Genomic DNA, 23,572 nt, shown 5'->3' with positions numbered 1-23,572 from the left:
AATATCATGCTTTTAAGCTTGAGATCCTACACAAGTATAATATCAATCCTATATCAAGTTTATTATCTAGCATATTTGGTTTGGATGAGTGGTCTCAACTTATAATTAATTAAAATTTTAGAAGGATATGAGTTTATTACTAGTCAAGCTCATATCAATTTTATTACCAAACTCATAAATAAGCCTAGGCCCAACTTATTTTGTTACTTTTGTATCGAGTCTTGGTGTTCACGAGCTTGTTCATGAACAATATTTTTTACTCAGGTTCAACTCAACTCGTTTATTAAACAAGCCCAAAACTAAAGCTTAAACTTGGCTTGTTTATAAACAAACAAATATGAACGAGCTTTTTATCGAGTCAGGTTTGAGCTGTTTATGAACGGCTTGGTTCATTTACAGCCCTACTTGCCCCGACTGTACATTTTCATTTGTCACATGTATTAACACTTTGTTAAATTATTTATCTTGTTCTATTCTAGAAGAAATTATTAGTATTACACTTGTATGTGAATTTTGCATATAGCACAAAGACATTTACTTAATTTTAAGCCTTTCATCATTTTTTTTAAGCCTCTCGTCATAATACAATTACTTTCTAAGGCATAAATCCTGCGACTGGTACTATACTTATCAAACAAGTCTAATGATCACATGAATCACAGCAGCAAATGTGTATATTTAATTTCCACAACCAAGACGTGCTTAAACCTTTTTTAGTTTCACGAATGTCGATCAATTTTATTCTGGAACCAGGCAAGCGCATATGCAGCAATAATTTTGTAGCTTTCTCACAAGCACACCAAAGTGATCAGCTCTCCACAGCCTAGTAAATTGCGCACAGCAATTTACTAGGCAAAACCAAAAAAAAAAAAAAAGTTATTACATAAACCAGTATGTTGGGAAATTTAGACTCCGATTAATAGAATTAACAAGTTTTAAACCCAAGTTGTTAATTAGATTTATTATGCATAAAACTTGTTAAAACAAACAAACATCAATATCATTTCAAATATAAGTGCAACGAAAAAATAATTAAGACAAGATATGATGATCTAGGAAAACCAATGAAACCAATTAGTTTCACAGTAAAAAACCTGAGGGGAACCTTCCCGAAAAGCAATCCACTATAGTAAAGAGAAGTTTCAGATCTAGTACAAAACCTTTATCCCTAGACTCTACAATCCCCGTAGATAAACTCACAGCAGAAACCTTCTACCGCTTCAGAACCTCTAAACTCTTCAATATATGAACGTCATCTTTTGATGCACGGATCCCAGTACATGACTCACTCCTTTGCACAAATTTCAGTACATGACTCACTCACCAACTTGAGAAAGAAGAATATTGGTTGCAAAGTTCTTCACTTCATCAACAATGAAGATCAAGAAGCACTTGGTTACAAAACCCTAAGGTGCAAAAAGGCAATAGCTTCTTTTTAGAGAGAATAAGGTTTCGGTCACCTTTTGCATATGTTCTCCTTGTATTCTCTTTTTTGACGGCCTCTAAAATAAGCCTTATATATATGTCTAGGGTTGTGAGAAAAGAAACCCTACACAAATACAAAAGCCTGGCCCAAAAATCAGATATGAAAATTCTGATTTCCGTAACCTCGATAGATACCTCGATAGATAGTATCTGTAGAGCCTCATTAAACCTCGATAGATAGAGGTGTCAAGCAGTTGTTCGCAGGTGTCCAGCAGGTGTCCAGCTATCTGTCCAGCTTTAGTGAACACTTTTTCTTCACTTGTTTCTTGGTCCAATCTTAATGGCTTTAATACTAAATTTGAACAACATGTTCTTTGAGTATTAAACACATCCTAGATCTATCCAATTACAAGTAAAGTACGTTTTGTCAAAGGATTAGCTAACTACATAAAATATGTCCTTAACACAATAGATTTACAATTTTATGTAGCAACACTCATTTACCTTTATATTACTACAAATTTTAATATGAATAAATAAGTGCCTAAATTTTTTAATGCGATTGATGACATAACAATTTGTTAGAATTATGCAATAAAATTTGTAGCATTTTTAGCATCACTTCTTATCATTATTTGTTAAGTTTTTTGCTGATTTTTTTTTTTTTTTGGCAGAGTTGAAAAAAAGTAGGAACACAAAAGTTGTGCAGTGTACTTGTTTGTATTTTTCCATATGACCATTGGATGTTACTTTGAAGTTTCTCAAACATATACCAAGATAGGCATGGCCAGGTAGTTGAGGGTATATATATAGCAGCCACCGAACAAAACAAATTTATAAAAATAAAAAAATAAAAAGAAAAAAAAAGTAGAGCTAAAGCCCCATAAAGGCGTAAACTATCTATGTCAAACTGTTTCAAAGTATTCTTTGTTTCAATTATCACACACTTGCTCGAATTAGTTTCAAAATCTTCCCGACAACATTCACAGCCTTCATCTTCTAGTGATGTTGGCCAAGAAGAGCTAGCATCTGTTATCGATTGTCTCAAAAGTTTAAACTATTAGAATATGATAAATTTAATCATTTAACAACATAATTCTAATACTCTCCCTCACGTGTGAGCCGAAATTACCTTTTAATAGGTGAGGCTCAACACATGAAAATTTGAATGGGAGGTAGAATGGAAGAAACAATGATCGAACTCAGGATCTCATGCTTTAATACCATGTTAAATTACTCATTATTTCAAAAGTTTAAGCTATTAGAATATAGTAAATTTAATCATTTAACCACATAATTTTAACAAGCAGCTTTAAATGACAATCAGCTTTAAATGACAATGTCAACAAAGTTGAAGCTCTAGTTCAAGCAACTAGGGATAATGCTACCGAACTAGCTGAAACACCAGCTGGCTTGGTAGTCATACACCACAAAGAATAGACCGAAATGATGATTGTTTTTTGTTTGGCTTTGCCATTGATATCAGGGATGGAGTCAGAACTTTGAGTTAAGGAAGACGGTTTTACTATTGGCTGTGTGTGGCGGTTTCAACCTATGATTCTACTATTTAGTTGCTACGTTTTTTTTTTTTTGTGTGTGTATGGGTTAGAATAAAATTATTTTTTTTTAGAAATTTTTAAAGGGCAAGGTTATTTATTTTGGATAAAATTAGTTAATTGAGCTTAATTTTGTTTTTAGTTTTACTGGTAATTTTTATTGTTGAGCTTTTTTTTTTTTTGAGCTAGTATATTTTGTTTTAGATTTTGGATCTATAAAATTTTTTATTGTCACTAAAATGAGGAAAATGTTAGAGCTACAAGTTTTTTTTATAAATTACTGATATGATAACTGGTTACTAGTAAGTAAAAAAAATTATATGAGTGGTATATGCCCATATGCAAACCAAGAAGAATTTGTTACCAAAATAGTTTGTAAAAATGTTATAAAAAAGTTTGTGAGTATAGCATTACTCTTAAAAGAATCAATGATATTGTTAAAGGAAAAAAAAATGTAAATTTATAAAATAAAATTTATTATTATTATTATTATTTTGAAATAAAAATTTAGGGGGGCAATGTCCAAGGCGGTTCCATCCCTGATTGATATAGCTTTAGGGTCCGTTTGATTGGAGAAGTGGAAAAGTGAGAGGATGGAAAATTAGTGGGAGGATAGAAAAGATTTGATTTTCCCTCATGTGTGTTTGGTTAGAGGGGTGGAAAAGTGTGAGGGTGGAAAAATGGGAGGGTAGAAAACTTTTTTATCTGATTGGAAAGAAAAAGGAGAGGATGGAGAATGTAGTTTATATAAATTGACTATTATGTCCTTATTATATAATATATAAGAAATAGATATATTTACACTCATTAAATAATATTAAAAAAAAAGTGGGCCCAAAAGGATTATTTTTCTCCCTATTTTCTATCTCTCTTGTTTTCTTTCTTGAACCAAACAGTGAAAAATGTCATTTTTCACCCTATTTTTCATCTTTCCTTTTTTCACCCCAACCAAACATTTAGTATCATGAATTCAAGTCCACTCAACTTCCTGTAGCCCTCCACTTTTTCTCTCTCACAATCTTACTCTCCTATACTTCCTTCTTCGTTTGCAAATTCATCAAGTCCAAGTTATTGGTGACTGCCCAAGTGCTTGAGAAAAGTGGTGTATTCTTCACGGTCACAGCATTTTTCATGGCCATTAGCCCATTACCATTCCATTCCCTCTTTACCTCAAATTCGTTAGCTGGGTTATTTATACAATTTCCGTCCTTGCCATTTTAATCTGCCGTTGTTTTTAGCATTGGGGTAATTTTTTGAAAACAATATAAGTATATATGAGTTCCTATTTTTTTTTTTTTTAATAGAAGAAGCTATATATGGGTTAGAAGATGGTGGAGGAATCTCTAGCTGCTTTTGGTCATCTACTAGAGTCATTGAAACTTTCCACATATGCCTTTAACTGTATCTCATTTTCTCATACTCTTAAGTTAAGCAATTCTGTAACTCACAACTTAGTTAAACGTATTAAACATATTAAAGGTTTAGTGATGTTGTTGGAATATGCTTCTTCCCATCTATATTCTATACTTTCAGTCGATAATAGCTAATTTTTTCAATAAAGGTTCACAGACTTTCTCCTCAAAAGAAAAAAAAAAATGAGGAATTGAGGATGCATATGTTAAATATATGACATAATTATTTGTTTGAAATTGTGTTATGTTTGAAACTCTGCCCAAGACGAGCGGTGTGTGTATTAAAGGAAGGGGTGTGGCGGTCCACGATATGTTTTTGATTCAACATCGTAGGAAAAAAAAAAGAAAAAGAAATACAATTGTACCGTATTTGGAAGTTTGAAAGTGACAATAAATACGTGTCTTATTAGATTTTGGACTGAATCTTCTCAATTCCTATTGGAACTGGAGGGACCAAAACCCTTCAATTGTCTGTTACAAACACCAATAAACGATCTCATGCCTAGGAATTAGGCTTCATTCATGTTAATTACTAATTGTAGTGTTGGTACTTGTACCATCCTCTTTCAATTGTTACACACACTAAAAAATTGTTATAAGTATAATTTGGTTATTTTCTAGCGTGTAAATTAGTATTCTTGGATGTGAATGTTGTATACAGCACAAGAACAGATACTTTTAAGCCTCTTGTTATGATGCGACTCTTTTCAAAGACCTGCTACTGGTATATTTATCCAGTAGCAGATCTTTGAAACTTCTTTATTTGTCTCTTACTTCACAAATGATTAATTATTGAATAGGCAAGCACATGTGCAACAGTAACTATAGCTTTCTCGCAAGCACACCAAAGTCATTACCACTTCATGACCATGACATAGCAGAACTTACTAGACGGTGTTAGAATTATATTTAAGTAATTATATCTATTATTTCTTTAAAAATAAGTTATTATATATTTGAAGAGGATAAAATTAAGGTAGACAGATTCATTTAATAAAACCTGCCATAGGCGACGGTACCGAGATAATGGATGATCAAAACATAAGGAGAAGATGACGGATTAATGCGCCGGATGGAGAGAAAGAGAAGATGGACGGACACTCCATGGTGGACGGATTCCAAGTGGATGGCTTCCAAGTAGACGGATACAAAGTGGACGGGTGACAAAGCCATGTGGCATCCACATGGCTTAAGTGATCTTGAAGAAACTTCAAATAGAAATGTCTTGTGCCCTACGATTAACCTTAATCAACAAAATCTCTATATGGAAAGGATCTCGTAAAATACATGTATTTATGAGGATCTTCCCTACAAGGAAACATCTTCTTCGCCAAGAAATAAAAGTCGGTTCTACACTACTATAAAAACCCAAAACCCTCAAAAATCAAGGTACGCATAATTTACCCCAGTTCTGGCATTCTAGAGTTGTAAACATTTTTTGACTTAACCTTTAGAGGGTATTTAGCCGATACCAAACCAGTACTCTCTGTAGGTTTTTCTTCTTCTTCTTCTTCTTCTTCTTCTTCTTCTTCTTCTTTGTTGTACAGGTCTTGTCTAAGAGCATGCAAGGACTGAGCTTATGGACGATTTTCGGCATCATCAGTTGGCGCCGTCTGTGGGGAAGAGAGTAAGTCATACTACCGCTTCTCAGACAAAGAGTTGCATGGTACTTACTTGCTCGATGGTGACCACCAACAACAATCAAGGAGACGAACCACGTACCATTGCATTCGAGAGACAAGTTCAAACTCTCGCTGCGGTTGTAAAATGCTTCACCAAGCAAAACCATGACCTAAAGGAACAGCTGCGCCAAAAGAACACTAGGCTTAATACTCAGGAGAAGGACCAAGAAGCTACCAACGTGGAGCAAAGGGATCAAGAAGGGCTGAAAGGTAGCAATACTCCAAGCAGACTAGAATGATAGGATACGAGCAATCCATCCGCCACGAATACGGCTCCGCCATACATGGTCGTAGAGATGCAGATGATGAAGGAATGGATAGACTTCATAATGAATGCCCTAAGAGGATGGATATCAAAAGACCTCGATGAGCTGGTCCACCAGACCGACTCACCCTTCACTGCACCCGTCATTTCATTATCCCTTCCATCGAAGTTTCGTATGCCACAAGTAGAGGCCTACAACAGGTCAAGGGATCCTTTTAACCACCTAGAGTCATTCAAAACCCTCATGCACTTGCAAGGCGTGGCAAATAAGATCATGTGCTGGGCCTTTCCCACTATGCTAAAGGGCCTCGCAAGAGTATGGCTTAGCAAGTTGACAACAAACTGCATCAATTCTTTCAAGGAGTTAAGCGCCCAGTTTGCCTTACACTTTATCGGGGGGCACAGATATAAGAAGTCTATTGCGTGTCTGATGAACATTAAACAGCGAGAGGATAAGACACTGAGGTATTACATAACTCACTTTAACAAAAAGGTCCTCTCAATTAATGAAGCTGATGACAAGATACTCGTGGCTGCATTCACCAATTGGTTAAGGAATGGAAAGTTTTTGTTTTCATTCTACAAAAACGATCCAAAAATCATGTCGGATGTACTCTACAGGGCTACGAAGTATATGAACGCGGAAGATGCGTTGCTTGCCAAGAAGTGGAAAAAACAAGAAGAAGCACGACAGGACAGGGGATGGAAGACAACAAGGATTGGAGATAGACGGGAGGATAGGTGCTCCAAACCCCCCACTGGAAGGTTCGCAAGCTTCACCCTGCTAAACACCCCACTTGATCAAGTCCTGATGCAAATTAAGGACGAAGAAGCCTTGACATTTCCTTGCAAGCTGAAAGGAGACCCCAGTAAAAGGTCTAGAGACAAGTACTGCCGTTTTCACCATGATCATGGTCACGATACATCCGACTTGAAGCAACAGATAGAAGCCCTTATCAAACAATAAAAATTGCAAAGATTCGTCAGCAAGGAAAGGACAGACCAACCATAAGAGCAAGTCGCTCGGAGGGAAAACAATCGTCCTAGGCCACCTCTAAGAGACATAAGGATGATTGTAGGGGGCACCACAACCTCCAATTCAACCAGGAAGGCACGCAAGACCTATCTCAGGATGGTCCAAGACGTCCAGCTGACAAGTTTAGTCTTAAAGATGGCACGCATCAACAACCCTGTAATTGGGTTCATATAGGAGGATGCTCGACATCTCCACCACCCACATGACAATGCGCTCGTAGTTAGCATACAGGTTGGGGACTACAACACTCACCGAGTCCTTGTGGACAATGGGAGCTCTACTGATATCCTATACTACTCGGCGTTCCAGTAGATGAGGATTAAGAGAGAACAGCTAGTTCCAACTAATGCGCCACTCGTTGGATTCGGAGGAATAAGAGTATACCCCCTCGGTGCAGTCACTTTGCCCGTAACAATCGGTGATTACCCTTAACAGATCACCAAGGATGTCACATTTCTGGTTGTTGACTGTTCGTCTGCTAACAATGCCATCCTGGGCCGTCCTACCCTTAACTCATGGAAGGCCGTAACTTCAACTTACCACCTAATAATCAAGTTCCCCACTGAGTACGGAGTGCGAAAGGTACGAGGAGATCAAGTAGCGGCGCGCAAGTGCTACATTGTCATGCTGGAGATGGGCGATCATTTACAAACTATGCGTATAGAAGAACAACGGACGGTGGCAGAGCTCGTGGAGGGGTTGGAAGAGGTACTCCTTGATGACTCTAGGCTTGAGCAAACGACCAGGATCGGCACTTTTGCTAGCCTACTAGTCCGTCAGGCACTCACAACATTTCTAAAGGAGAACTAGGACGTCTTTACCTGGAGCCATGAAGACATGCCCAGAGTTGATCCTTCGGTCATAGTCCACAAGTTGAATGTATCACCCTTTTTTTCTCCAATCCGTCAGAAGAAACGAGTGTTCGCGTAGGAGCGAGACAAAGTCATAGCAAAAATGGTTCGTAAATTACAAGAAGCAGTGTTCATACGAGAAGTATACTACCCCGACTGGCTGGCCAACGGGAAGTAGAGGATGTGCATGGACTTTATGAACTTAAATAGGGCATGCCCCAAGGACAGCTACCCACTTTCACGGATTGACATCTTGGTGGATTCAACAGTAAGACACTATTTGCTAAGCTTCATGGATGCATTTTCTAGTTACAACCAGATCAAGCTGGACGAAGCTGATCAGGAGAAGACTTCATTCATCACCAGCCAAGGTTTCTTCTGCTATAAAGTAATGCCATTCGAACTCAAGAACGCAGGCACCACGTATCAAATGTTGATGAACAAGATGTTTGCACATCAGATTGAGAGGAACGTTCAAGTCTATATGGACGATATGTTGGTAAAAAGCCAATAAGTTGAGGACCATTTGGACGACCTCAAGGAAACCTTTGATACCCTTCGCTCTTATAACATGAAGCTAAATCCGAACAGATGCACATTTAGGGTGACAGCCAAAAAATTCTTAGGATTTATGGTATCCCAAAGAGGTATTAAGATTAACCCAAACAAGATACGGGTAATAATGGAGATGACGCCGCCAACAAACATCAAGGAAGTATAAAGCCTCAACAGCAAAGTAGCCTCAACGGCAAAGTAGCCGCACTAAACAGGTTCGTCTCAAGAGCAACGAAAAAATGTTTACCCTTCTTCCGCACATTGAAGAAGTCATTTAAGTGGACGGCTGAGTGTCAGCTGGCATTCGAAGACCTGAAAGCATACCTGTCCTCCCCACCGTTACTGAGTCCGTCCTAACCAAGGGAAGACTTATTCCTTTATCTGGCCGTCTCCCTAGTGGCTGTTAACGCAGCCTTAGTCAGAGAAGAAGATAGGGTACAAAAGCTTGTATATTACACTAGCAAGGCACACCGAGACGTAGAAAAGAGGTACCCCCGATGGAGAAGCTCGCCTACACGTTAGTGACTGCGGCTCGTAAGTTCAAGCCGTACTTCCAAGCCCACACGGTGGTCGTCCTAATAGACAAGCCCCTACGGAGAGCAATGAGCAGCCCTGAAGCCGCTGGACAGATGGCACCATGGGCAATTGAGTTAAGTGAATTCGACGTACAGTATCTCCCACGTACCGCCATGAAGGGGCAGGTGGTCGCTGACTTCATCGCGAAATTCACTAACATGGAAGGCCAGGGGGCAAAAACGTTGCCTCAATGGAGTATCCACATGGACAGGTCGTCCAACAGATAGGCAGACAGAGCTGGTATAGTACTCCATTCCCTAGAAGGGTACGAGATTGAATGCATGGTCCGACTTGATTTCCCTACAACCAATAATTAAGCAAAGTATGAAGCTTTAGTAGTAGGGCTGGATCTCGCCAAAGCAGCAGAAGCCACAAATGTGGTCGTATACTGTGACGCTCAGGTAGTCACGAGTCAAGTAAACGGCAACTACGAGTGCAAGGGTGAGCGGATGAAAAAGTACCTAGAGCAAGTGAAAAAAAATGAATGAACGACCTTCGAGCAAAGTTTGTTCAAATCCCAAGGGAGGAGAACGAGCAAGTCAACCGTCTTGCAAAGATTACATTAGCAGAGCATATGCACATCCCAAGTCAGGTACTATCCTTTGTCCAGATCTCACCATTAATAGACGACGTCAGTGTACAGGAGATAGGTTCCAAGAACAACTGGACTACACCATTAATCTCCTACCTAAAAAATAACATGCTATCTGACGGGAAGGAGGCTGCAAGGAAGTTAAAGGTTCAGGCAGCACGGTTCGTGCTAATCAAAGACATCTTATACAAAAGAGGCTTCTCCTGTCCAAACCTAAGGTGTCTCAATTTCGAGGAGACAGACTATGTCATGAGAGAAGTCTACGAAGGAATCTGCAAAAACCATTCTAAATCATGATCTTTAGTGCACAAGCTAGTACGAGCAGGATATTATTGGCCTACCATGCAAAAGGATGCCCATGCATATGTCAAAACTTGCGACAAGTGTCAGAGGTATGGCAAAGCAATGTGGCATCCACATGACTTAAGTGGTCTTCAAGAAATTTCAAATGGAAATGTCTTGTGTCCTACAATTAACTCTAATCAACAAAATCTTTATATGAAAAGGATCCCGTAAAATACGTGTATTTATGAGAATCTTCCCTACAAGGAAACATATTTTTCACCAAGAAATAAAATTCGATTTTACACTACTATAAATACCCAAAACCCTCAGAAATCAATGTACGCATAATTTATCTCAGCTCTGGCACTCTAGAGTTGTGAACATTTTCTGACTTAACCTTCGGAGGGTATTTGGCCGGTACCACACCGGTACCCTCTTAAGGTTCTTTTTCTTCTTCTTTTTTGTTGTGTAGGCTTGTCTAAGAGCTTGCAAGGACCGTGTAGCTTACTGACGATTTTCGGCATCATCAATATTTAAACAAGAAATTTTCCCATCGATTAATTTATTAAAATTTAGAACACTTCCTTCAATTTTGTTATTGGTTTTTTCCTATTAATCATTTTCTCCAAATTTTCATTATTATAATAAGCCAAAAACCCACTTAGGTATGAATAGTAGATATTGTGTTCTATAACTGTTAATTTTTTTAAAGCATGAATTAGTGCTTTTCTTAGTAAATAATTCCTTCACCTAAGTTTGTAATTAATTATCTTTTTAAAAAAAAAAAATACTTAGATTAGCCTAAAATAGAAATTTTATCTTGTATAAAAAAAATCCTATTTTTTAAATAATTCAGTTTTAAAAATCATTAAAAATAAACCACATAAAAAATTTATAAAAATAAGCTTTTACACTTCAGAATAATTTTTTTTTTTTTGTTGAGAAACACATACATATATACATACATACATACATACATACATACATACATATATATATATATATATATATATATATACATATATATTGAGAGGTGCCGAAGACCCAAAGACCCGAGGACCCGAAGAAGGGAAGCTCGAGACGTAGTAAGCAAGGGAGAATAAAGGAATAAGGAAATATACCCGAGGATACCCGAGGATGAAATGGCATGGGTGTTGATGACACAGGGGACATATTGCGAATAGATGAATGTGGCTAGATAACTTAGAGTGTTGCATTAAATATCCGGCACCAACCTTTCTGGCCGCATTAATTAGGAAGTACTGACTTTGTTCGTTGCATTAATGTAGACATGACCTGAACAGTACGGAACGCAAAGTTAGGGCTTTGCTCCATTACCGACGGACAGGTGTCGGGGGAAGAAGTTGAATAAAATGGCAAGGTGTAGGGCTGAGATGAAAGGAGCCCAGGATATAAATAGGAATCGGAAGATACAGAAAGGGGACTTTTTTGTTGTTGGACCCTCTCTACAAAATCTATTGTATTTGGATCTTTAGTCAGGGAACTAGCTGTGAAAGTCTAGGCTGGTTTATGATTCTTTGGTCCTTACAATTGGCGCCGTCTGTGGGAACAACAACGTGATACATTCTGTTTAAAAGTATATGGCTGAGGCATATCCAGAAAGAGAGGAATCAGTGAGTTCACGAAGCAGGGACGTAACCGTAAGTCTCTAGCAAGGAATAGGGAAGGGACATACCTTAGGGGTGGCGGAAGCACATGGTAGCGGTCAGGGGGCTGAACAACGATCACCAACTGAGGGGCAGATGTCTCGCGATGATGTATTGCAACAAATGCAATCTGAGATAGCTTACCTACGCAAGTGCTTGGATAGTAGAAAACGGGGACGGAAGAGTTATGCTTGTTCTTCCAGTGATAGTTCGGAAGCAAACCTTGGAGGAAATGAGCCCCCAGTGTTTGAACCTCTGCGCAGTGTGACCCGTGTCAGCGCGTCTTCGGGTGTTAGGACAAAGAAGCAGAAGGAGATGAAGATGCCAGGTAATGATGGGATATATCATGATGATGGAGGTGATGCAATGGGCAAAGCCCTGAGGCAAATTGCCAAATCCCCTTTTGTGACCAGGATAAATAGGGCAAAGCTACCTCGTAGGTTTTCTCAACCCATTTTTACTATGTACAACGGAAGGACTGATCCTGTAGAACACGTCAGTCATTTTAATCAAAAGATGGCCGTTTACTAGAATAATGAGGCACTGATGTGCAGAGTTTTTCCTTCCAGTTTGGGGCCCGTAGCCATGAGGTGGTTTGATGCTTTGCAGAAGGTTCCCTGAAGTCTTTTGAGGAGTTGATTTGGGCATTTGGAGCAAGGTTCATAACTTGTAGTAGGATTCCAAAACCCTTGGATGCTCTATTGTATATGTCTATGAGGGAAGGCGAAACACTCAAAACCTACTCTGACCGATATTGGGAAATGTATAATGAAATTGATGGAGATGTGGAAGATGTGGCCGTGAGAACCTTCAAGGTGGGGCTTCCCACAGAGCATGGGTTAAGGAAGTCCTTGATAATGAAGGCCGCGGTAGATATGCGTCAGCTCATAGACCGGATAGATAAGTATAAACGGGTAGAAGAAGACCAGATGCAAAGCAAAGGAAAAATGAAAGTGTATCCGGAGAGGAAAGATCTTCGGGGAGGGGGGTTCCAAGGTAGCCGGCCTAAACGAGACTTTTCAAGCCACCTGATGACCGTCGAAACTCCTCTGATTAATTCATTATTCAAGGAACCCGTGCATCACATATTGGAGAAAATTCGGCATGAACCATGTTTTACGCCACCCAACAAAATGAGTGGAGATGCATCCATGAGGAATCAAAACCTCCATTGCCATTATCATCAAGACAAGGGACACACCACGGAGGATTGCCGGACACTGCGCGATCATCTGAATCAATTGGTTAAAGCTGGGAAGATCAATCATTTATTGGCTAAACCGGACGGGAAAGGGGGACAACAAGGCACTCGAAAATATTGGGGTCATGCTCCTTAACCATCTCTAGGCACTATTAACGTCATTTTGGCACAGCCGAGAAGAGAATTCGGGAAACCTTCTCGGGTCATGACCGTTCAAAACGGTTTTGGAAATGAAGTCATGGAGGAAAGTAATCAAGTAGTTAAAAGAATGAGGTTCTCGGCGACGCCAGTATTGGGATTTTCCGATAAAGATAAGGAGGGCACGTATCAACCCCACGACGACGCATTGGTGATAACGGTTCGTATCGGGGGATATGATGTGAGACGAGTCTTGGTGGATGATGGAAGTGGTGCAGAAATCATGTATCCTGATCTATTTAATGGGTTGAAGTTGAGAGAAGAAGATTTGGAAAAATATGACTCCCCGTTGGTAGGCTTTGATGGAAAACAGGTAATTCCCCGAGGAATGATTAAGTTACCTGTGCAGGTGGAGGGTTATGAAGTACAGGTTAACTTCATAGTTGTTATGGCATACTCCCCGTACACGGCCATTTTGGCCAGGCCTTGGCTCCATGCAATGGAGGCAGTTTCATCTACTTTGCACGTAATGGTAAAATATCCTATACGAGGAAATATGGGAGTACTACATGGTAGCCAGACGGTAGCCAGGCAATGTCTGACGTCTGCCACTATCCAAACAGGTCAAGGTTCATTGGCAGGGGAGGTTCTGGAGACATCATAGCAATTAAAGGAAATTGCTCGGGAAGTCGGTGAAGTTGAGGATGGAGGTCCTGCCGAGAAGATAGACAAAGTATTTATAGAGGAAGATAAAGAGAAATATTTTCAAGTGGGATCAAAGTTACCGATACCGGAAAAGGAGGAGTTGGTTTAATTCTTACAAGATAACATCAATGTTTTTGCATGGACAACCTATGACGTCCCGGGAATTGATCCAGAAGTCATTTGCCACCATTTGAATGTTAATCCCCATGCTACGCCACGAAAGCAACCCCCTCGGTGTGCGTCTCAAGAGCATGTGGAGGCAGTTAAGGAGGAGGTTAGTAAGCTAAAGCAAGCTGGGACAATCAAGGAGATTTTTTATCCCGAGTGGCTGGCCAACACTGAAGTGGTAAAAAAGAAGAATGGAAAATGGAGAGTCTGTATTGACTTTACAGATCTGAATAAGGCATGTCCTAAGGATCCTTTCCCTGTACCCCGAATCGATCAATTGGTGGATGCAACTGTTGGGCATCCCCGAATGAGTTTCTTGGATGCATTCCAAGGTTATCATCAGATCCCTTTGTCACTAAATGATCAGGAGAAGACGGCCTTTCGTGCCCTTAATGGCAATTACCATTACCGAGTGATGCCTTTTGGTCTTAAGAACGCAGGATCCACTTACCAACGGATGGTGACCAGAATGTTTGATTCGCAGTTGAGGCGTAATATGGAAGCTTATATCGATGATATGGTAATTAAAAGTAAAAAGACGGGGGATCATTTGAAGGATTTACATGAGACCTTCTCAGTTTTAAGAAAGTACAAGTTACGCTTGAATGCATCAAAGTGCTCTTTTGGAGTGGGCTCGGGAAAGTTTCTAGGGTATATGATAACTCATCGGGGAATTGAAGTTAATCCCAACCAAATCAAGGCCATCTTAGGCTTGCATCCTCCTCGGAATCCTAAGGAAGTGCAGAAGCTAGCTGGTATGGTTGCAGCCTTGAATAGGTTCATATCCCGGTCCGCAGACAGGTGCCGCCCCTTTTATCGTCTTTTGCACAAGTGGAAAGATTTCCAATGGACTAATGAGTGTAACTTGGCTTTTGAGGATTTAAAACAATACTTGACTAACCCACCGATATTATCAAGACCAGAAAAGGAAGAAGTGTTGTATGCTTATCTAGCCGTTACAAATCACGCTGTAAGTCTCGTCTTAATACGGAATGATGATGGGGTTCAAAAACCAATATATTATGTCAGCAAGTCCTTACAGGAAGCAGAACAACGATACCTACCTTTAGAAAAAGCTCTTCTAGCCGTGGTACATGCAACGAGGAAATTGCCCCATTACTTTCAAGCTCACACCGTAGTGGTGCTCACCCAGTTGGCTATTATGAGGAAATCGGATTACACGGGTCGTGTGGCCAAGTGGGGAACCAAGCTGGGAGCCTATGATGTCAAATATATGCCTCGGACAGCTATCAAAGGGCAAATCCTTGCTGATTTCATGGCCGAGTTCACAAAAGGTCAAATCAACCAAAAAGATACCATGGTGACAGTGATGACTATCGGGATGGGAAACGTCACTCCTTGGGAAGTCTATACGGGTGGGGCGTCAAATCGAAAGGGAGCTGGGGTTGGAGTTGTGTTAATTACTCCCGAAAAGTTAGTTATCGAAAAATCATTGAGGCTGGGATTCTCGGCCACTAATAATGAGGCCGAGTATGAAGCTCTCTTGGTGGGCGCCCAAATGGTTAAACACTTGGGAGGGAAGATAGTGAAGCTGTATTACGATTCCAGACTAGTGGTAGGGCAAGTTAATGGAGAGTTTGAGGCAAGAGATGAAAGAATGAAGAGTTATCTTGAACGAGTCAAAGGGGTGTTAAGTTTATTTGAAAGTTTCCAAGTACAACAAGTCCCAAAAGGACAGAACGCTCACGCCGATTCGTTGGCAATGTTAGCCACATCACTGGGCTCGAAATTACCCCGAATGGTCATGGTGGAGGATTTATTGACCTCTAGCCTTACAAGCATCTCGGCGGCAAGGGTTCACAACATTCGTGTGGGCCCAAGCTGGATGGACCCAATCATACTTTCTTGCAGCACGGAGTACTACCTGAAGATGGAACAGTGGCCGAGAAGGTACGAAGAAGCGCTCCCTGTTACTGGCTGTCAGAGGAGCAGAAGCTCTATAGACGCTCCTACGCGGGGCCGTATTTGCTCTGCGTACATCCTGAGGCTGTGGAACCCTTGTTGGAAGAATTACATGAAGGAGCATGTGGGAGCCACACCGAAGGAAGATCGTTAGATCATAGAGCCATGACTCAAGGGTATTGGTGGCCGAACATGCAGAAAACCTCTCAAGAGTATGCTAAGAAATGTGATCAGTGTCAAAGATATGCGCCAAACATTCATCAACCAGGAGGTACTTTAAATCCATTGTCCAGCCCATGGCCCTTCGCTAAGTGGGGTTTAGATATCGTCAGACCTTTTCCTCGGGCAGTTGGTAATAAGAGATGACTCATTGTCGGCACGGACTATTTCACGAAGTGGGTAGAAGCCAAACCGTTAGCTAATATCAGGAATGTGGACGCAAAGAAATTCGTTTGGAAGAATATCATAACTCGCTTTGGAGTCCCTCGCACCTTGATTTCTGATAACAGGCTTCAATTTGATAGTAAGGCTTTCCGCCGGTACTGTGCAGGGATGGGAATAAGAAATGGATATTCAACACCGGCCTATCCCCAAGGAAATGGTCAGGCCGAAGCAACAAATAAGGTCATCTTGGCGGGGTTGAAGAAGCGTTTGGATGATGCTAAAGGATGCTGGGTAGAATAATTGCCTCATGTATTATGGGCCTATCGCACTACGCCCCGAAGATCGACAGGCAAGACACCCTTCTCAATGACGTATGGTATGGAAGCTATAATACCCTTAGAATCGGGTTTTCCCACCCTGAAATCCGACCAGTATGATGATGTAAGTAATCGTGATAGGATGCATGATTGTTTGAATACCATTGAGGAAAGAAGATGGGTAGCTATCAGCAGAAACTCAAACAAACATACGACAAGGGAGTTAGGTCCAGGCCCTTAGTACCAGGTGATTTGGTGCTGAGAAAAGTAGTAGGAACAGCAAGAAATCCTGCTTGGGGAAAATTGGGACCTAACTGGGAGGGGCCGTATAAAATTACATCATTAGCAGGTATAGGGGCTTATCGTTTGGAAGATCTGGATGGGAGGGTGATTCCTCGCCCTTGGAATGTAAATAACACACGACGTTATTATTATTAAGAAAGAGTTTCCTTTTGTACTAAAAGTGTTTTGTCTTTTTTGCTTTGTTTTCATTTGTATCAATCTCGCAGTTATCAGAACACAAGTGTTAAACTGACCTTAGTGCTTGTTCGGCTCCTCGGGCCACAAATCTAAGAGAAATTAACCACTTGTAAAACACAAGTGTTAAACTGACCTTAGTGCTTGTTCGGCTCCTCGGGCCACAAGTCTAAGGGAAATTAACCACTTGTAAAACACAAGTGTTAAACTGACCTTAGTGCTTGTTCGGCTCCCCAGGCCACAAGTCTAAGGGAAATTAACCACTTGAAAAACACAAGTGTTAAACTGACCTTAGTGCTTATTCGGCTCCTCAGGCCACAAGTCTAAGAGAAATTAACCACTCGTAAAAACACAAATGTTAAACTGACCTTAGTTCTTGTTCGACTCCTCGGGCCACAAATCTAAGAGAAATTAACCAATTGTGTGTTAAACTGATCTTAGTTCTTATCCGGTTCCTCGGACCATAAGTCAAGGAAAACCTAGCAACTAAAGGAACGAGTCAGATACAACATGGAGTCATAAATCCAACGTAGTAACCTTGCAAAAGACAAGGTAAGTGCTAGCGTATCTCAAACAATTAAGTGTTAGTGTAAGCACTCTTTAGATGCGCTAAGATAATTTTGCTTCATGCCTCGTCTCTCAAACGTTGTAAAAAGTTAAGTGGTTAAGTTATGGTTCCCAAGTTAATCCTTCTATGTTTCTTAAATCACAAATATAACAATGAACAACCTTTAAGTTATATCATGATTTTTGGTTGATATAAGCCTTTGTATAGATGCGTGGAAGATAATAATTGAACGGCAATACATGGCGGTAACAAATGCATAACAGAAACGCTGATATTAGTCTCTTGTAAAATATTCATTACAAAAATGTGGCAGTTATGCCGCCCTTTTACACCCGTCCCTATATAAAAATATAAAAAAAAAAAAAAACAACAACAACAACAACAAACAAACAAACAAAACAACAATAAAACGACTAAGCAATAGGCTGCTTGTCTTTTCTCTTCTCTGATTCTTTATCTTTCTTCTTCTTTTTAACCGGCTCTCCTTCAGCCAAGTCACCTTCAATTGCTTCTTCCACGGGCTGGGCTGCAGGAGAAGGGTTTTTCGTTGTTGGCGCATCAGATGAGTCAGGAGCAGGGAGGGGCGCAGCTGATTCACTTGTTGGCTTGGGGGGAGCAGGAGCTAAATGTAAGGCCGGAGGATAGTAAACGCTGTCCGGAGCTCGGAGTTCAGAGTCGGTGGCTACCCCGGCAGCATCTAAAGCCCGACCCAACACCTCCAAACAAAATGCTTTCGCAACCCCTTTGAGTTGGGCGGTCAAGCTATCAGCAACTTTCTTCATCCCAGCATCATACGCTGCTTACTCAGCAGCGGCCTGCTCCTGTTCCTTAGTGGCTAGCTCTCCTTTCGCCTGCTTAAGCTCAACAACAGTAAGGGCGAGCCTATTTTGAGCTTGCTTCTGGGCCTCGAGAGCAATATTCGCCTGCGATTCGTAACTCTGCAGGGCAGCTTCAGCATTTTTGTGAGCTTTTTCTACTTCGGATAAGCGAGTGAGGGTCTCTTTTAAGTTTAGCTCAGCTTCTTTTTGGGCCCCCACAACCACCTCAGCATTGTGCTCAGCTTTCCGGGCTAGATCCAGTGAGTGGTCTACCCATTCCTCAGCCATAAAGGAAGCCTGGACCGCCTATAATACATTTGAATTAACAAAGTTAGTAGTAATAAAGTTAGAGAAATTAGGCTCGTAGATGGCATGTGCAAAGACTTAGGAAATACCTTAGCTAAATCCTGTTTCAGGGACAGGAAGACTTCCCTCTTGCGGAAGGACTGCAATTCAGCCATATCTTCGGGAAAGCATAGAGCCTTCTCTAAACACTCGGCCACCAGGCTCGAGCTTCCCTTCTTCGAGTCCCTCAGATTGGCATCATCCAAAACGGGACTGCCCGAACTGAGGGTGAAGTTGGGTCGCCAGGCTGATGCCTTCCTTGTAGGCTCGCTACTGGGGTCCTTGGACGAACTAGTAGGAGCAGTCTTTTTGGAAAGGGCTTTTCCAGCCCTGGTATCTTTAGAAGTAGGGTCGAGACTCTCCCCTTCTTTGATTTCTATTACATTTTTATTACTTTGGCCCCTTTTTCGTTTTTTATCCACAACTTTCGAGGAAGGTGCACGTGTCACAGCCGGGGTAATTGGACGAGGAGGGACCGGCATGGCAGGTGAAGAATCGCCTGCATGCGCTTGAAGCAAGGCCAATAGGTTGGGCTCTTTCTCTTGAAAACCCATTGTGCTGGTTGAGGGATTGGAGCTGCACGGAGCGTCTTTGCGGTAGAACACTTCAAAGTCTTTCTCCGTCACCTCGGGTTGAGTTGGCTTGGGAGTGGCAGCTCTGTCTTCGGTTACAGGATTGGCAGCTTGTTCCGGGGGATAAAGTAATCTAGCGGCAAGAAGGGCAGGAAGTTATGCGTCTTGAGTTCCTGCGGGCAGAGGTATAGGGAATAAGAATCCAAGAACCGCAACGTCAATCTGAGCTAGCCGAAGATCCCTTGCTCTGATTACGTTCTTCGGGCTTTGAAACGTTTGGTGGATGGGGTGTAGTCGAGGATGATGTGGGCTGCTCGGAGCTGTCCGTCTCTATGTAAGAATATTTCTGACCGAAGAATCCTGTTTAGATCTTCACGGTTCACAGCAGATAAATTTGGAGCGGTATGGTAATCGTCTGCAATAAGAAATAAAATCGTTATAATGAATAAGTTAAGCAATATAAATCACATAAAGGGAAGATGGTTAGTCCTAAATACTAGGTCGGTCCTCAAGAACCCTACCTGGCACCCCTTCTCGGGTAGGGCAGTGTAAGCCGTCATGCCAATTTCCCGAAATGACAAGGTAATCTTCGTCCATCCCTTTACTTGAATCAGGTAAGCAAGAGATCAACCTAACGGAAGGGATTCTACACTTCATATAGTATTTAGTCCTGTCCCCTTTTTGGCAGTTGTACACCCAGTTTACATCTTGCCAGGTCAAATTAGTTCCCATCCTTCGGTTAAGGGCATCTACGCATCCTAAAATTCTAAGGACATTTGAGGAGCACTGTGAGGGGGTAAGCCTATAGTTTATCAGAAAATCCCTAGTCACTCTACCTATAGGAATTTCCATTCCCCCCTCGATAAACGCAATCATTGGAATCAAAACGGACTCAGATGGCCGTGATATGAGTGGAATCTCTTCTTCCTCACAATACTGAATGTCTACATCATAGGGGATCCTATATCGATTTTTAAAGGCGGCCTTCACCTCATCTGTGTTAACTAGCTTAGCGTACCTACCCATTAATCCTTACGACAAGAGGAGAAAAGCAAACAAGTAGAAAGAAGCAAAAGGAAAATGAACACACCTCTGAAGAATGCTTAAAACTTGTCCTCGGGAGTTCTCTCTTCTTTTAATCCTTCAAAAGGCCAAAATGAGCTTCATCCAGCCTGAAGGTTTGCTTTTATAGGGGTGGGAAAGTAGAAATAATGAGGTAAGGGCGGTAACTTTCCCGCTCATAATTAAGATTGAAATCTGAGCCGTACAATATTCATCCAACCGTAGAACGTGCGCGGGAAAAAAGACGCCAGACTCCATAAATGCTCCATCGTGGGCTACGAGGCGCCAGACGCGGGTCATGGGCAGTGAAAAGACGTCCGTACATGTGAAAACAAAGGAACATGTAAGAAGCGTGTATGCGAAATTAAAACTTGGTTATTAATTTATGGTTAATAACTCAAGTGTTAAGGGGGCTGTTGTGAGGTGCCGAAGACCCAAAGACCCGAGGACCCGAAGAAGGGAAGCTCGAGACGTAGTAAGCAAGGGAGAATAAATCAATCAGGAAATATACCCGAGGATACCCGAGGATGAAATGACATGGGTGTTGATGACACAGGGGACATATTGCGAATAGATGAATGTGGCTAGATAACTTAGAGTGTTGCATTAAATATCTGGCACCAACCTTTCTGGCCGCATTAGTTAGGAAGTACCGACTTTGTCCGTTGCATTAATGTAGACATGACCTGAACAGTACGGAATGCAAAGTTAGGGCTTTGCTCCATTACCGACGGACAGGTGTCGGGGGAAGAAGTTGAATAAGATAGCAAGGTGTAGGGCTGAGATGAAAGGAGCCCAGGATATAAATAGGAATCGGAAGATACAGAAAGGGGACTTTTTTGTTGTTGGACTCTCTCTACAAAATCTATTGTATTTGGATCTTTAGTCAGGAAACTAGTTGTGAAAGTCTAGGCTGGTTTATGATTCTTTGGTCCTTACGTGTGTGTGTGTGTGTATATATATATAAACGACTTCAGAATAATCCTAGTACCACGTAATATAAGAGAAGGACTTCATAATAATTCTAGTACCACGTAATAGATTGATTGACTGCTTCTCACTGGCCCCAACAATTTACTACAACTTTCGGTGCTTCTTTGGTCTTCACAAAAGCGCAAACACAAATGGCGTTTTTATATTGTAGTTCAAGCACTGACGCAAAAGCGCGCTCCCAAATTATGGTTCGTGTCTTTCACAAAACATCCCCGCCAATAGTCCCAAATAGAAAAACGACCAAAGTCACACGAAGAAGAAGAATAAGCTGAGCATTGCAAGCGGAGGAGAAGCTTGTTCGTGGAATGGAGTGTGAAGCGTCGAAGGCTCGCAAGATAAGGAGTTGAATCGGAGTGAAATCGACGGTCTCTTTTTGCCCTATTTGCATGAAATCTTGGACCAACGACGGTGATCATTATATCTGGTTAGTACTCGCCTCCCAATTCTTACTCTTCTTTGAGCCCTATATATTTGCTGAATTTTCATAACCTTCAATTCTAGAGTTTTACTACAATTTTGCTCCAACCTTTAGCCTACTCACATTTTTTTTTTATTGCATTCACTGATCACAATTTTGGCATTGCCCAAATTCTCCATCTCTTTTTTCATACTTCTATAGTTTTTGTCATAAACAATTATCGTTATCATTGCCACAGGAAACAGTTATTCATGAGAACTCTGTATGATTGGATGTTTGCATTAGGCAGTGTTCATTTCCACTTCTTCTATACAAGTTATTGATGTTTTAAACTTAAAGAATGTACTTCTTTAGGAGCTGCTCTGGAAAAATGCAGAAGTTAAGTCAAACCCTTGGTTTCATTTTGACATCTTTTACCAATATGCATTTTAAATGTGTCTTGTGGTGAGATTTGTGGTTGTCTATTTTTTTTTTTATGTGCACTTTTCCTTAATATTAGGAATCATTGAGTGTATCACTCTTTTCAAATAAAAAGAACTGAGGTTGAAAACTTCATCCATTCTTTGTTAGTGTTAAAGATATCAAGCCCAATCATAGTTAAGGCCTAAGCCTGGTCCTTGGTTTGCAAGCAAAGAATACTACTTGTACTACTAGTCAATTAACCGAGGTTAATTGTATGGTTAGTTTAGAATTTAGCCTCCTATAAATACCTCATATTGGGTTCATTGTATCATTGGATTCAGTATAGAGAAGTTGTAGCTATCAAGGGCTTTTCTCTGTGCATGTAGGCCATTTAGCCACATTTCAAAATTCTTGCATACACTCTCTATAGCTCTCTTTATATTTTCAAATACTCTAACATGGTATTAGAGTCACAACTCTCATCTTTGGTTGTCTTAGTCCTTGTCTTCCTTGGCATTTCTCCAGTCCCTTCACCTTCTCCTGCCCACTGTCAAAAGTAAGCTTTTTGTGGTGTGGTAGTCCTTCGTGAAATTATGCAGTGCAATTTATATAATGATGGTTTCTTCAAGAAGATGTTCTTGAAATCATTTGGCCTTTTCACCAAAAAAAAAAAAAAAAAAGAAAACTTCCCCATATTTGGACAAAGTGAACAACTTGGGTCAAAAGTCTTGCATTAACTTTTCGGAGAATATTTTGACATCCAAAAGTTCTAATATTTCTTGCTTGTTTCTGTTGCTTTGAGGAAAATAGACTTCAATTCATTCTCTTGCCACCTCTGCTAACCACTCTGCAGGATTATCTTAATTTTTTCCCCTGACTGGGCAGCATTGTACAACCTTATTTGAGTCTTTAAGATCCACTAGTTTTCTCACAAGACAATCTTGACAGTTTCAATTGGCATGTGTATCTTCCTTGTATACCTGGTTTTAGGCATTCCATTTGATCAATTGTTCTCAATCATCTTGGCCGAGTATCACGGACCACACTAATCAATAGCCTCCTCTATTGGCTTTCTTTTTTATCACATGTCTTCATCATCTTCAAATCACGTTACTTAGACAATAGTCTCTACAAGTATATATGCATTGTGCTCATCATTCAAGCTTCAATGATCATGTA

The 23,572-nt window shown here is 40.7% G+C and overlaps 2 protein-coding genes across 2 annotated transcripts; both read left to right on the top strand.

The window, feature by feature from the left end:
• Positions 1-6,359: 6,359 nt before the first annotated feature.
• Positions 6,360-7,307, top strand: LOC142608664 (uncharacterized). Its single transcript, XM_075780361.1, has one exon. The coding sequence runs from the start codon at positions 6,360-6,362 to the stop codon at positions 7,305-7,307; it is 948 nt and encodes a 315-aa protein (XP_075636476.1).
• Positions 7,308-11,998: 4,691 nt separating this feature from the next.
• On the top strand, positions 11,999-13,239 carry LOC142608663 (uncharacterized). Its single transcript, XM_075780360.1, has 2 exons — positions 11,999-12,338; positions 12,512-13,239. Exons 1-2 carry the CDS (start codon positions 11,999-12,001, stop codon positions 13,237-13,239), a joined length of 1,068 nt encoding a protein of 355 aa, XP_075636475.1.
• Positions 13,240-23,572: the final 10,333 nt, after the last annotated feature.

The sequence above is a fragment of the Castanea sativa genome, chromosome 9, assembly GCF_040712315.1.
Source record: "Castanea sativa cultivar Marrone di Chiusa Pesio chromosome 9, ASM4071231v1".
In the NCBI taxonomy this organism is placed as follows: Eukaryota; Viridiplantae; Streptophyta; class Magnoliopsida; order Fagales; family Fagaceae; genus Castanea; species Castanea sativa.
Note: the sequence above shows the minus strand (reverse complement) of the source record. Positions and strands in the feature narration are given on the sequence as shown.

Coding starts and splice junctions, on each gene's coding strand:
- LOC142608663 (XM_075780360.1), top strand. CDS start 11,999: ATGTCTCGCGATGATGTATTGCAACAAATGCAATCTGAGATAGCTTAC. Junction 12,339..12,511: donor AAATAGGGCAAAGCTACCTC/GTAGGTTTTCTC, acceptor GATGCTTTGCAG/AAGGTTCCCTGAAGTCTTTT.
- LOC142608664 (XM_075780361.1), top strand. CDS start 6,360: ATGGTCGTAGAGATGCAGATGATGAAGGAATGGATAGACTTCATAATG.